The sequence below is a fragment of the Genypterus blacodes genome, unplaced genomic scaffold, assembly GCF_046128005.1.
Source record: "Genypterus blacodes isolate CSIRO-AG114 ecotype Tasmania unplaced genomic scaffold, CSIRO-AGI_Gbla_v1 ptg000458l_1, whole genome shotgun sequence".
Taxonomy (NCBI): domain Eukaryota; kingdom Metazoa; phylum Chordata; class Actinopteri; order Ophidiiformes; family Ophidiidae; genus Genypterus; species Genypterus blacodes.
In genome coordinates, this window is record NW_027467225.1 from 37,501 (window position 1) to 52,500 (window position 15,000).

Here is a 15,000-nt window from a genome sequence, read left to right on the forward strand (position 1 = left end):
AGAAAGGAGGGAGCAGACAGGAGAGAGGGGGGAGAGGAGAGGAGAGGAGAGGAGAGGAGGAAGGTAGAGGTGTGTAAACTGAGACGGTGTCACTCGCCCTCTTTGATCTGTGACTGTCTCTCTCCCTCCCCCACCCCTCTCTCTCTCTCTCTCCCCTCTCCCTCTCTCTCCCTCTCTCCCCCCCTCTCTCTCTCTCTCTCTCTGACAAGCTTCAGTCTTGAAGGCGTCTGTACTCGCTAACAAAGCGGTCAAACAGCTGGTTAGCGATTACCATGGCAACCTGCATTCCTTTAGTTGGGAGTAATGGGAGAGTGGGCGGAGTCTCCCTCTCTCCCTCCCTCCCTCCCTCCCTCCTCCCTTTCTCCTTCTTTTGCTCTCACTGATATTTAGTACAAGCACATTTACTAGAGTACTGTAGTACTGTAGTCTAATTGTACTGTAGTACTTTAGTCTCATAGTACTGTAGTACTGTAGTCTCATAGTACTGTAGTACTTTAGTATCATAGTACTGTAGTCCTTTAGTCTCATAGTACTGTGTACTGTAGTCTCATAGTACTGTAGTCTCATAGTACTGTAGTACTGTAGTCTCATAGTACTGTGTACTGTAGTCTCATAGTACTGTAGTACTGTAGTCTCATAGTACTGGAGTACTGTAGTCTCATAGTACTGTAGTCTCATAGTACTGTGTACTGTAGTCTCATAGTACTGTAGTACTGTAGTCTCATAGTACTGTAGTACTTTAGTCTCATAGTACTGTGTACTGTAGTCTCATAGTACTGTAGTACTGTAGTCTCATAGTACTGTGTACTGTAGTCTCATAGTACTGTAGAACTGTAGTCTTATAGTACTGTAGTACTGTAGTCTCATGGTACTGTGTACTGTAGTCTCATAGTACTGTAGTACTGTAGTCTCATAGCACTGTGTACTGTAGTCTCATAGTACTGTGTACTGTAGTCTCATAGTACTCTGTACTGTAGTCTCATAGTACTGTGTACTGTAGTCTCATAGTACTGTAGTACTGTAGTCTCATAGCACTGTGTACTGTAGTCTCATACTGCTTGTTTTCCTGTGTTTATGTTGCTCATTTCGTTCCTCTGTTGATTGACATTTTACCTTCAACATGACATCAGTTTGTCTTTCTTTCTCTTTTTCAGTCTTTGTCTCTCTTTTCTTCCTCTCTTCTTCATTTCTCTCTCTCTCTCTGTCTCTCTCTGTCTCTCTCTCTCTCTTTCTCTCCTTCTCTCTTTCTATCTTTCCTCCCTCGCATCCTTGCCTTCTTTCTTTCCTCCTTTCTTCTCTTCTTCCACTGTCAGTCCTGTTACTGTGGTTACCTGATTACTTCTGCCTTAATAGTAAAGTTTGTATACTTTGGTGAAGTCAAATCACTTTAACTTGAAATGGAGCATTTTTCCTGCAGGATTCATTCTTTTACTCAGCAGCAGTTTGTGAATCTAAATTCAATCGAAGCAGCAAATCAATGGCAGTAAAATCAGAAAACTTACAGAATTAAAGGGCACGACGATGTGTGTGTGTGTGTGTGTGTGTGTGTGTGTGTGTGTCCTCAACCCCTCCCCCAAACCTAAACCCACAGTCCCCCTTCCTCCCACTCTTCCTCCTCCTCCTGTTGCCGATGTGGCACAATACCTGCCCATCAGCCAGGACCTGACCTGTGAGACGAGCAGGAGGACCAACGAGACACAGAGACGCTGGGCTTCATGCTCTGGTCTCTGGTCTCTGGTCTCTGGTCTCTGGCCTCTGGCCTCTGGCCTCATTGAGGCCAAACAGAAACAACAGCTGCATGCTTTCTGTGAGTTCTTGTGAGCAGGAATCCCACAGACTTCAGAGCCTGGGAAGGTTTCACCTCGGCTACATGTTTCTCAAAGCTGAGTCACATGAGTCAAGCTGCTCAGGAATCTCAGCAAAGCAGCTTTGAATTCATTTATCTTTCATCTATCAAGCAAATCTGAAAGGCAAAGCAGAACTCTGGTGTCCCAACAGAACAGAACTCGTCCTCTTGTCACTGAAGCCAAATAATCAAGATCAAAACAGGAAACAGAAGAAAGCTGCACTCAGGAAATCAGCTTTGATTTGAGTTGAATATATTTCCAAAGTAAATTTAAAGAGAGAAAGGAAAGTTTAACTCTTATTATGAACATTTGGTGTCTCACTAACTTTGCTTTTCCACAGATCAGCGTCTCACAGGCATGAATAAAGTGTGTTTATGTGTGTGTGGTGTTGATTCTCCGAGCAGATCACATGATGAAGACAAAGGAGATGAAGAGGAGTTCTTACCTTCAGTAATGCAGCGCAGGAAACCCAGAGAGAAGTCAGCTGTGTGCAGCCCGAGAAGATCTAACACACACTCCGCTTCACACACCAGACATCTGCAGTGGGACGTCCCACTGAGGACGCAGACCCCCACTCCCATCTACCCCAACCCCTCCTCTTCCTGGTGGGCGGGGCTTAATGTTCACTCTGTGCTCCCACCAAGAAAACTTCCACAGGCTTCCTGTTCCACATTTGGCCTTTAGGAGGAACGAAGTCTGCAAGTGACTCTGCAAAACCAGCAAAACAGTGATGAAGATCAAACTTTAAGATAAAATGATGATGATTTAAATTTTTGCTTTATCCACATTAGAGCCAAATGAGCAACTTTAACTGCATAGTTCTTGTTCTACTGAGCTTCTGACAGTCTTCAGTCCCTCAGTAAGATGGTTCAGTCCCTCAGTCAGATGGTTTAGTCCCTCAGTCAGATGGTTCAGTCCCTCAGTCAGATGGTTTAGTCCCTCAGTCAGATGGTTCAGTCCCTCAGTCAGATGGTTCAGTCACTCAGTCAGATGGTTCAGTCCCTCAGTAAGATGGTTCAGTCCCTCAGTCAGATGGTTTAGTCCCTCAGTAAGATGGTTCAGTCCCTCAGTCAGATGGTTTAGTCCCTCAGTCAGATGGTTCAGTCCCTCAGTCAGATGGTTCAGTCACTCAGTCAGATGGTTCAGTCCCTCAGATGGTTCAGTCCCTCAGATGGTTCAGTCCCTCAGATGGTTCAGTCCCTCAGATGGTTCAGTCCCTCAGAGGGTTCAGTCCCTCAGTAAGATGGTTCAGTCCCTCAGATGGTTCAGTCCCTCAGTCAGATGGTTCAGTCCCTCAGTCAGATGGTTCAGTCCCTCAGTCAGATGGTTCAGTCCCATGGTTCAGTCCCTCAGTCAGATGGTTCAGTCCCTCAGTCAGATGGTTCAGTCCCTCAGTCAGATGGTTCAGTCCCATGGTTCAGTCCCTCAGTCAGATGGTTCAGTCCCTCAGTCAGATGGTTCAGTCCCTCAGTCAGATGGTTCAGTCCCTCAGTCAGATGGTTCAGTCCCTCAGTCAGATGGTTCAGTCCCTCAGTCAGATGGTTCAGTCCCTCAGTCAGATGGTTCAGTCCCTCAGTCAGATGGTTCAGTCACTCAGTCAGATGGTTCAGTTCTTCTTGATTTCTCCAAACATGTATTAGAGTCTAACTTCAGCTCAGATGTGCTTACAGGAAGTTTCCTTGAGGTGTTTAGTGTTTGTGTCCATGTGACCTTTGACCTTTACTGGGGAGGTTCTACTGGTTTCTAGCAGCCTGGACCAGAGGAGAACAGAGCTACAGCTCTGGTTGCAGCTCTGCCTGGACCAGAGGAGAGCAGACCTGCAGCTCTGGTTACTGCTCTGCCTCTCTGTGGAGCTCTATCTCTGGGTGAGAGGAGCTGGATGCTCTGCTGAAGGCTCTACAGAGCTCCTCCACCATGGGGCGCTGGCTCTCATGCCAGTAAGAAGGGGTTTAGTCTGAGTGAGGACAGTAACTACCCCCCCTTGTATGTGTCACATGTGCAGTGCTACAGCGCCGCTCAGTGGACAGTCTGGGTTTAGATCAGGTCAGATAGTTTCATCTCAGTCTGGATGAGGTTAAAGTGAGGGGAAGCAGACTGAACGTTCTGTTCTGTACAGAGAACATAGAACACTCATGATCAATCAGCCTGTGATGGTGGAGCATCAGATTACACTCAGACTCTCTGGACGCTTCTCAGCCTGTGGAACGTTGACTTCATCACAGCTGGACCTCGTGGTTTCAAACACCTGCTGCAGCGTCAGGCAGAAGCAGTCGCTACGTTCATTCATCGCTCTGTACGCCGTCTGGAACAACTGAGGGTTGATTGTTCCTGTCTGTTCCCACAGAGGAGGACAGAGCTGCTGTGAGGAACAGCTGGATGGGAAAACAGACGAAGGGAGGGAGGAGGGAGGAGGGAGGAGGGAGGAGGGGGGAGACGGTGCAACGTGGCGTTTCCATTCTGTCCAGACGCCACAGATCAGGATGGGGAGAGAAGAGGAGGAGGAGGAGGTGTCTTCTTTTCTTCTCCTTTTCTTTTTTCCTTTTCCTCCCTCTCCCTCCCTCTCTCTCTCTCCCCCCCCCCCCCTCCCCTCTGCGTGTACGTGGCACAGTAACAGTATCTGATGATGATGATGATGAAGTGCATAGTCGTAATTAAGTTAAGAGTTCAGTCTAAATTATCCGTCTGCACCTCTTCAGATCTTAATGATGTGGAGAGAGAGAGAGAGAGAGAGAGAGAGAGAGAGAGAGAGAGAGAGAGAGAGAGAGAGAGAGAGAGAGGGAGAGGGAGAGGGAGAGGGAGAGAGAGAGGGAGAGAGAGAGAGAGAGAGAGAGACAGAGAGACTAGGAGATTTAGAGATTAACATCTAAGAATACCTGCAAGAAGATAGCAGATATGATAAGGGTACAATTACACACACTAAGGGCACAAGTACACACTAAGGGCACAAGTACACACACTAAGGGTACAAGTACACACACTAAGGGTACAAAGTAGAGAATCAGAGTTGTAAAGTTTCCTCTGTACTTAGAGTAAATGACGCAGAGATGATGATGTCATGGTTTCCTGTCCTGTGCACATTGACGCACTGTTGCTACTTTATGGAAGAGCTGATCTCCACACGGCAGAGCGAGACGCCGAGACTCACACCGCCCCGCCTGAAGGTTTCACCCTGTAATTACAGCCACACACAGGAGGAACACAAGCCGGGTCCAAGTGTGTGGGGGTCTGAGGAGCTGTTGTTGAGGATTCTCAGCCAAACTGAATTCAGACTGCAGAGGGTTAAAAAGTCCTGTTTGTTTACAGGGAAGCTGCATGATGTTTGGTTAAGGAAGCAGTAGCACAAACGTGGGACGTGGAAACCAAACCTCAACACACACTCACACTCACATTCACACACAGTCACACACACATTCACACTAACAATGCAGCTTTATGACCCAGAACCTTCCTACATGTTAACATATATCTTTGTGTGTCTGTAGCTTGATGTTGTGTTACTTGGAGGAGGGATTGACCTGTCTGTCCTCATCACTGCAGGTGCAGACAGGTTCCACTGAGTTCAACAGCAACAACAAACTCCCTCAGGCCTCACAGCTCCTTCATCTGCACACAGACTGATGATGATGAGAGAAGAGGCTTCTTTAGAGTCCAGAGGAGGGAAACCTCATGAATCCAGCTCAGAGCCGTCATGGCCATAAACACGCCTCAGGCCCACGCTGACATTAGCAGTAATTACACTCATTCATCTTTAAGTATTTGGCCTTTTGCAGCTTCAGTAAAGGACAGCTTTGTTGCATTTGATTGATTGATTGATCATTGAATTAATGCCCTCCAAACTTGAAAAAGTGCAATGAAATTGCACTTTGAACTTCGATAACTGAACTTGCTGTCGGATCTCCTCTTGGGGATCTGGGAACAAATCCATCTTCAGCTCCAGCTCCAGCTCCAGCTCCAGCTCCAGCTCCAGCTCCAGCTCCAGCTCCAGCTCCAGCTCCATCTTCAGCTCCAGCTCCAGCTCCAGCTCCAGCTCCAGCTCCAGCTCCATCTTCAGCTCCAGCTCCAGCTCCAGCTCCAGCTCCATCTTCAGCTCCAGCTCCAGCTCCAGCTCCAGCTCCATCTTCAGCTCCAGCTCCAGCTCCAGCTCCAGCTCCATCTTCAGCTCCAGCTCCAGCTCCAGCTTCAGCTCCAGCATGCGTGTGTGTGTGTGCATGCATGTGTGTGTGTGTCTGTGTATGTTTGTATGTGTGTGTGGTCGGTGTATGTGTGTGTGTGCGTGTGTATGTGTGTGTGTGTGTGTGTGTGAGTATGTATGTGTGTGTGCATGTGTGTGTGTGCATGTGTATGTGTGCGTGTGTATGTGTGTGTGTGTGTGTGTGTGTGTGTGTGGATGTGTGTGTGTGTGTGTGCGTGTGTGTGTGTGTGTGTGTGTGTGTGTGTGTGTGTGTGTGTGTGTGTGTGTGGACCTGATATCCATCTCTTTGCAGACAGGAGAGCAGGGGAGCGGTGAGGGTTCTTCTTAACTTCACTGAATCCAGGTTCAAAACTGATCTGATCTGATCCAGCGTCAGGAAGTCTTTCTGCTGCGGAATGCAAACAAAACCAACGGGCGTCTGCACCCAAACAAGGCCGCTGAAGCAGGAGGCAACAGATTCCACATGGACTCTGTGTTGGTGTTGTTGGAGGCTGCAGACATCTGGAACATCACACACACACACACACACACACACACACACACACACACACACACACACACACACACACACACACACACACACACACACACACACACACACACACACACACACACACACAATGCTGCTCCTTTCTGACGCTTGCTCGCTTGTGTGTGTTAGCAGATGATTTGTCCCAGCAGGGCCGGCACCAGCAGTTTAGTTGTGGCAGTCTAACTAAGTTAAGAGTCTAACTAAGTTAAGAGTCCAACCATGATGGAGGCCCAGCAGGCACAGACAAGGCAAGCCTGGCAGGCCCAAACTATAAATAAGCTTTATCAACAAGGAAAGTTCTACTCTTAAACATAGGGAGGATGTCCGTGCTAGAGATCCATGACAACATAAAGAGGGTTCAGGGTCAAAGGTCTGAGGTCAACATATTAGAATCTATCTAAGCTTCTCTCGTCATGTAGCGGAGCTTTAGAGGCTCTAACACTAGACCTACAGACCTGAAGAGAAGAAGAACATCTACATGGTCCATGAGAACTTAAAAATTACATCATTTTGAAAAAAATTTCTTAAAAACTGAATGATCTTCTCTCTCACACACACACACACACACACACACACACACACACACACACACACACACACACACACACACACACACACACACACACACACACACACACACACACACACACGCATACACAGGGAGATGCCAGGCCGCAGGCTGTGACCTCCTGCTGACAGTCTGTTTGTGTTGGCCAAGCAGACAGGAACTGACGGCCTGACCGCCACCCCCCTCCCCACACACACACACACACACACACACACATACCTGTTGCTGGTCAGCTGAGGACAGTGTGGGTGTTAATGCTATATAGAAACAGAGTCAATATAAAGATGACAGCAGTTAGGTGGTCTGAGCTCTGAGTTGCTAGATGACCTCATCTAATGTCAACTAAAGTCAAAAGTGTCACAACAGAACCATTTTGTCCCTCTAGGCTGTGTGAGGACAGAAAGTTCAGGAGTAACACAAACACTAGATTTCAGCTTCTAGGTTTACCTCTGACTTCCATAAGAACTCGACTTCCAGTGGAACATGTTCAGGACCTGCAGACCTCCTGGAGCAGCAAACCTGCTGGCCGGCAAGCTTTACTGCTGTGTGTGTGTGTGTGTGTGTGTGTGTGTGTGTGTGTGTGTGTGTGTGTGTGTGTGTGTGTGTGTGATGAGGAACCCGGTGACCGTGGTGACCACCCTGTTATCTCTGGAGTGTGTGTGTTGTACACAATGAGCCTCTGTTCCCCGCAGTGGCTGGTTGGGGTCCAAGGGGCCGGCGAGGGTCTGTTTGCCCTCTGCAGTGTCTCCCAGGCCTCCTCCAGCTGCACCGCATTCCCCGCCCGGCTGGGTAAGTTCCCAGCATGCACCACGGCTGCCCCAGCTGGCACTCACCGCAGTAAATGATCAACCACCGCTCTCTCTGGTGGCACTGCTCACCATCAGACCTGCTCTGACCCGAGGGAGGAAGGCCATCGCTGCCCTGCTCCTCAACATCCTGTCTGGTGTAAGCACACACAAACACAGACACACACCTCTCTCTGACCCCTCTGTCTCCTCCTCAGTGGCCCTGTGTGTCGGGGCTCTGAGCTTTCCTTCCTGGTGTCCATGGAGCAGCAGGACTCAGATCTGATGAAGCACCTGGGCTGGACCTTCTTCATCTGCTGCTCCAGCGTCTTCTACGCCTCGCTGCTGTGCGCCGTGCTGGGGGAGCGAGGCCACTGCGGTCAAGTGGAGCCAGCAGACATGGACGTCTCGATGATCGCAGCCTGACAGGCATCACTTTCACTCATCTGGAGTAACGACGAAGCAGAGGCCACTTTAAGATGTTCATACCTCCAACAAGTCCAACAGTCCTCTGACTTCATAAGATGTCACATGTTGGTCTCATGTATCTTCATCATCTACATCATCTGAGGAGAGAGAAATTAAATTAAATCATTATCAGATAATTGCGATATTGATTACTATCACTGTCAGGTCTGCACGAGAAAAACAACTTCAACATGATCAATGAGTACGATGGGCTCCCTGATGTGTGGGCCTGCAGGGATACTAGATCCTACAGGATACTACAGGATACTACAGGATACTACAGGATACTACAGGATACTACAGGAGACTAGATACTACAGGAGACTACAGGAGACTAGATACTACAGGATACTACAGGATACTACAGGAGACTAGATACTACAGGATACTACAGGAGACTAGATACTACAGGATACTACAGGATACTAGATACTACAGGAGACTACAGGATACTAGATACTACAGGATACTACAGGATACTACAGGATACTAGATACTACAGGATACTACAGGATACTAGATACTACAGGAGACTACAGGATACTAGATACTACAGGATACTACAGGATACTGCAGGAGACTAGATACTACAGGATACTACAGGATACTATAGGAGACTACAGGAGACTAGATACTACAGGAGACTACAGGATACTACAGGAGACTAGATACTACAGGATACTACAGGAGACTAGATACTACAGGATACGACAGGATACTACAGGAGACTAGATACTACAGGATACTACAGGATACTATAGGAGACTACAGGAGACTAGATACTACAGGATACTACAGGAGACTAGATACTACAGGATACTACAGGAGACTAGATACTACAGGATACTACAGGAGACTAGATACTACAGGAGACTAGATACTACAGGATACTAGATACTACAGGAGACTACAGGAGACTACAGGATACTAGATACTACAGGAGACTACAGGATACTACAGGATACTAGATACTACAGGAGACTACAGGATACTACAGGATACATATGATACATACAGGAAACATACAGCAGCAGTTCAGTGAGATAGCAGCTAACTTACCTCTGCTCATGTGTGAATGTACAGATGATAGATGCCACCCTGTAGCAGCTCCCTGCCAAGCAGACGGTCAATTGTCCTTCCTGGTCCGGTCCCTGTCCTCCTCCTCCTCTCACTCCTTGTCCTCTGGCTCCTCCTGACTTGTGGCCTTTTTAATGATTTAAATGTTGAATGTTGTGTCTAATAGAAGTCTGTGTGCTGTTTGTGATTTAGAGGAAAGCAGAAAGTGTGAGCAGAGCTGCAGAGCATCTTTATGGATTTGATTCATGACTTTTAGGTGTAAACAGTAGACAGCTTTAACGGGCCTGTTGTCATGACAGGGATACAGCGCCCCCCTGTGGCAGAAGCATCAAGCCATTACATAGCCTGCACACTGCTCTGTGCCCATACTGCTGCAGGTTCATCTTCTCTTATAGCGCCACCATCAGGTGATGGACAAATGCCTTCATGAGGGGTGAAGGAGGAGCTAAGCCCACCAAGCTCACTCCTGGCTCTGGACCTGGTGCTGTTTGGTAACTATGGAAACAAGGTGCAGAATAACACACGCCCACAATTCCCACTTCAGCTATTCTCTGCTTGATTGGTGTTTGGTATAAAAGGCCACACCCAAACGTTCTTGTCCCTCCTAGACTCTCAGAGGAGTCGTCTCTCTCAGGGACTTAGACGCTGCGAGGTCACATGATGAGGCAGAGGATCTTTATTTCAGACACAGATCAGATGGGGACATTTATAAAGGTATTGATGACTCGATGGTTAGCATGTAAAGGCATAAACACATTGTGACGATGACTTGGGCGAGTCGCTGCCAGGTCTCTCTGGACTGGTTACGTTAGCTGGAGGGGGAGGGGCCTGAGAGGTATCATAGCAACGTCACCTCCAGGTTCTGGCTCCGCTTGTCAACACTTCATGATCAAACTGAGTGATCTTCAGTCAGTAGCTTTAGTATCCTGCTGCGTGTCTGAAGGTTCATCCTGATTGGACCTGACACGCCCACAGGGATGATGACGTCATGACTTCATGAGTTAGGGAATGAGCTCATGTGTTGTTTGCTAATTAAAGCATTGCAATGTTCAAAATACATGAAAACCCTACAGAAGTGTGAGGAGCACTTAAGAACCTAAACATCTGAGATCCAACAGCTACAGACTTTAGAATAAACTATTATTATAACATGAAGAATCAAGCTAACACAATGATTATTATTATAATATCTTATTATGCTGAAGGCAAATTAATATGAAAACCTGATCCACATTAGATTAGAAGGTGTCAGCACAACGATCAATACCTCCAGATCAATCAGAGGCTAGAAAAAGGGGGAGGTGGGGGGGGGGGGGGGGTCTCTTTGCTCCATCTTCATCTGTTAGGTCACTTCACTTCAGCAGAATCCAATACCTGCAGGCCGCACACACACACACACACACACACACACACACACACACACACACACACACACACACACACACACACACACACACACACACACACTTACTCTGTGATTCAGGCTAAACTTGAATGTGGTGTTTACATGTTTGTGTTGATAAATGAGACTTTTCTAGTCTTTCTACATTTTCCCAGGTCTGGAGAACAGGATCCCTGAATTTCCAGGTTTACAGCTTTTGTGGTATTTATTGTTCTGGAACCTTATCAGGCTGGTAGAGAAGTAGAGCGTCTTCACTGTGCTGGCTTCATGAAACAATAAACCTAAAAGACGCTGCAGCGTTCACCCAGCAGCCCCACCTCCTGTTCCCCATGTCTCCTGTTCCCCCTGTCTCCTGTTCCCTGTCTCACCTGTTCCCTGTCTCACCTGTTCCCCATGTCACCTGTTCCCCATGTCACCTGTTCCCTGTCTCACCTGTTCCCCGTGAGCCGGGCTCTCCTCTTCACTTGGTGCCGTTGTACTTCACCTCCTTGCCACACTTCTTCAGCGTCTCTGTGAGAAACTCCAGGTCCTTGTCAGACTCGATCCACACGAGTCTCCTGGGCAGGTCGATCTCATACTTCACATCTGAGAGCACAGAGAACAGTTTGACTCAGAGAGAGAGAGAGAGAGAGAGAGAGAGAGAGAGAGAGAGAGAATGAGAGAGAGAGAGAGAGAGAGAGAGAGAGAGAGAGAGAGAGAGAGAGAGAGAGAGAGAGAGAGTGTGTGTGTGTGTGTGTGTGTGTGTGTGTGTGCGTGCGTGCGTGCGTGCGTGCGTGCGTGCGTGCGTGCGTGCGTGCGTGCGTGCGTGCGTGCGTGCGTGCGTGCGTGCGTGTGTGCAGATTCCCACCCTGATAAAGTGCAGATTTCTTGTTTGTGTTTGTGATGTTTTGTCTCATTAATAATCAACCATCACATGTTGTGATCTGTGAGAGGATGAAGTTCCTCAGACCTCCAGCAGGGCCCAGGAGCTGCTTCTCTACTGCTGCTCTACTGCACTCTAGTGGCTCTGTTGTGTCACATTGCAGTAACGCTGCTAGAAGATCCATCCCAATGTGACCTAGACCAGGTCCAGGTCCAAGACCAGGTCCAGGATGTAGACCGGGTCCACGACCAAGACCGGGTTCAGGTCATGGACCACCTCCTCAAGTGGGTCAGCAGATCTGATCCCATTGTGCCACAGAAGGTTATGAGCTCTGTTCCCCTGCAGCCTCGTCATCAGGTGACTCGCCTGATGACTCAGCAAACCAACACACGCAAAACAGAAAGTCATGCGGCTCGGTGCTGACAAAGCCCTGAGGACTGTAAAGCACCGGCACCTCCACCCCCAAGTGTGTGTGTGTGTGTGTGAGTGTGTGAATTTGAATAATAAACTTTGGACCTGATAATGCCGGGTCATGTAACAGTCCTGTCCCGTGTTTGCTCTGCGTGTCTCACCTGCTCCCAGCTTGTTGAGGACTCTGGAGACGGCACCTGAACATCCCTCACACGTCATGGCAACCTCAAACTCGTGCTTCTGTTCAACACATCAGGTCACATCAGGTCCATTGAGATGTCAGTCTGTACCAACATGTCCCCATAGCAACCACAGACAACTAGACCCTCTTACCCTCAGACCCTCAGCCTCTGACCCTCTGACCCTGAGCCCTGTTCCTGCATCCCAGATACACACCGGGTCGGCTCAGAACTTTCACATTCAGGATCTAAGTCAAAGTTCACAGCTGTTAGCAATAATGAACTTATAATCGAGCTCCGTTTAAACAGCTGGGACTTTAAACTAATGTGTGTCTGAATGATGGTACTGTTCTGACTGACCGGAATACACACCCATGTTATTATTATTCATCTATTATTCATCTATTGTGATCTATTATTGATCTCACTGCTCGTTATCGAACACTAGTGATGGTTTCGTAAGAGCAAAATCAAGTCTGTCCTCTTGTGTCATCAGACAAAATATTCGATATTTGCATATTTATCAATAAAAACCACAAAATGTGGTTTGACTGAGCGCAGCGGAGAGCTAACACTGTTAGCACATAGCGCAAGCTCAAGCTAAGCGTGTGTGACGCTGCCGGTCTAATCGATCGATCACAGCTCAAAGAACTCACGATCATGACGGACGTGGCGCGGCACAGCTGGACTGTCGGGACAGATGTTGGGGGTCTCCTCGCAGATGTTACAGATGCTAAAAGTTCGTCAGCACGCAGAGTTTGGAGATCCTTCTTCTTCTTCACCTTGGTTTCAGAAGTTGGTCAGCAGCAGGATGTGCGCTTTACCGCCACCTAGTGCACAAAGCGTCGAGTGGAAGAAATTTACAGCAGAAAGTCTCGAAATACTTCTGAATCAAAAAGAACTTTAATGTTTAATGACCTCAAAATATTACAGTTTAACTCGAGTCACATTGCGACTTTCTCTTGTGGTGTATTTTGCTGTGATCTAGCATCTCAATAAGAACGTATATTCATTCTACTAGGGAAGGCCGTATAGCTGACAATGGACAAAGGAGAAGTGTACCTTAGGCCAGTCTAAACCGGACAAGTGATGTAAATAACATAGAAGGTCAACGGTTTGGGGCTTCGGCTTAAACTGCTCAAATATAGTTAACAGTCTAAATACATATATTCATGTTAAGAGTAAAGATAAAAGTTTACATGCCAAATAAAGGCCATTACAAAATGAACTGTTGCTCCCTCAGGATGGCCACGTGGTGTTTACATTGGTCTCAGGCGTTTTGTCAAAACCCACTGAACAGGTCTTTTCTGAGTGAGAATCAACTGTATAAATATGTCAGAAAGTAAGTGGTTCTAAAGCGACTCATTCCGGCTGCAGAGTCTCTCACAAGCGTTCCATGGTGCTTGTTATGATGCAGTACTTTGTATAATAAAACCCTATTGTACAAGCAAAGACAATGTCAGCGGAGATCCCTCCTTCCTTCATCTTCACATCATCGCAACCCAAGATATCACTAAACTCTCTAAATATTACGACTTTATTCCGGAGCGCAATGTATCTTTTACCCCTCGGAGGCCCGGATATCATTTAAGACATACGTCTCCATGGAAACTGAATGTTCCCTCGCCAGACCAAAGCCGAGGTCTCGCGTTAATTTGACAAAACATCTATGAAGACAATATGTACAAATTGCGGGTTACTCTCTTTACGTCTGTAAATGTGTGAATGTGTTTGTTTCTGAGTCCAAAAGCGTCACGGAGTCACAGCAGCTGGCCAATCACGGCATTGTTGTCGGAACTCGGGTGGGATCACGTCACGTGCCTCCGGTGTCGCGTCGCTGCTGCGCTCAATCTGTGGCGGATTGACGCCGTATCGAGCTCCACACAACCGCGACACAACCGCACAGAGCCGCAGGGCGGACCGGGAGCACCGGGAGGACCGAGGTAGGCGCTGCTCGATGCTCGGCCACTGCGTTTGTTTGTTGTTTACGGGCACAAAGGCATCCAACGAGTCGAGCTACGTTAGCTCAGACCCGGACTCTCGTCAGACCCGGACTCTCGTCAGACCCGGACGTGCCTCCGTGTGTGCGTACGTGTGTACGGAGTGTTAGCGCGCTAATACGCCGTTATTACCCCGGGTTATTACACCGGGATATCTCCCGTTGTCACCTTGCTAACGAACCCAGGTCAGTTTGGGTCTTAGCTACGGTGCTAACTGTGGCCTCCAGCTAGTGTCGGTCTGAGTGGACCGGGTTGTTCCGATTAGATCCGAGATCAGATAGAACAGATGAGTGTGAAACCATGGATTAACGCGCGCGCGCGCGTGCTTGTGTTAAAGTGAAGATGATTAACCCGTAACTGTGTGTGTGTGTGTGTCGCAGTTAAAGTCTGTAATAAAATGTCAGGACAATGTGGAAGTGACTTCATATTGGTGATTATTGGTGATTATTGGTATTCCAGTCTAACTGCAGACAGACAAACACTCAGTAATTGAATCATATGTGTACTTAGTGTATCAGTAACTCTGGTGACCTCTGACCTCCACATGCTCTTGCTGTGTCATCAAATCAACATGGAGGATATAAAGCCTCACAGGTCAGAGGGCACTCTGCTGTATGAAGCCTCACAGGTCAGAGGTCGCTCTGCTGTATGAAGCTGAACTATAAGAACTTCTGCTT

General features: G+C 47.8%; 3 protein-coding genes across 3 annotated transcripts in view; 1 reads left to right on the forward strand and 2 right to left on the reverse strand.

The window, feature by feature from the left end:
* Positions 1-2,446, reverse strand: part of sparc (secreted protein, acidic, cysteine-rich (osteonectin)) — a 12,351-nt gene extending 9,905 nt beyond the window's left edge. The window contains exon 1 of the mRNA XM_076139816.1: positions 2,293-2,446. The gene's annotated coding sequence lies outside the window, so the exon portion shown is untranslated. The remainder of the gene's footprint in view (positions 1-2,292) is intronic.
* Positions 2,447-10,125: 7,679 nt separating this feature from the next.
* atox1 (antioxidant 1 copper chaperone) lies at positions 10,126-13,126 on the reverse strand. The gene is made up of 4 exons (XM_076139819.1): positions 12,980-13,126; positions 12,306-12,384; positions 11,304-11,456; positions 10,126-10,843 (listed from the first exon to the last, which is right to left on the reverse strand). The coding sequence occupies exons 1-3, from the start codon at positions 12,983-12,985 to the stop codon at positions 11,332-11,334; spliced, it is 210 nt and encodes a 69-aa protein (XP_075995934.1). The 5' UTR covers positions 12,986-13,126; the 3' UTR covers positions 10,126-10,843; positions 11,304-11,331.
* A 1,006-nt stretch (positions 13,127-14,132) lies between these two features.
* Positions 14,133-15,000, forward strand: part of slc36a1 (solute carrier family 36 member 1) — a 10,820-nt gene continuing 9,952 nt past the window's right edge. Inside the window, exon 1 of the mRNA XM_076139814.1 lies at positions 14,133-14,266. The gene's annotated coding sequence lies outside the window, so the exon portion shown is untranslated. The remainder of the gene's footprint in view (positions 14,267-15,000) is intronic.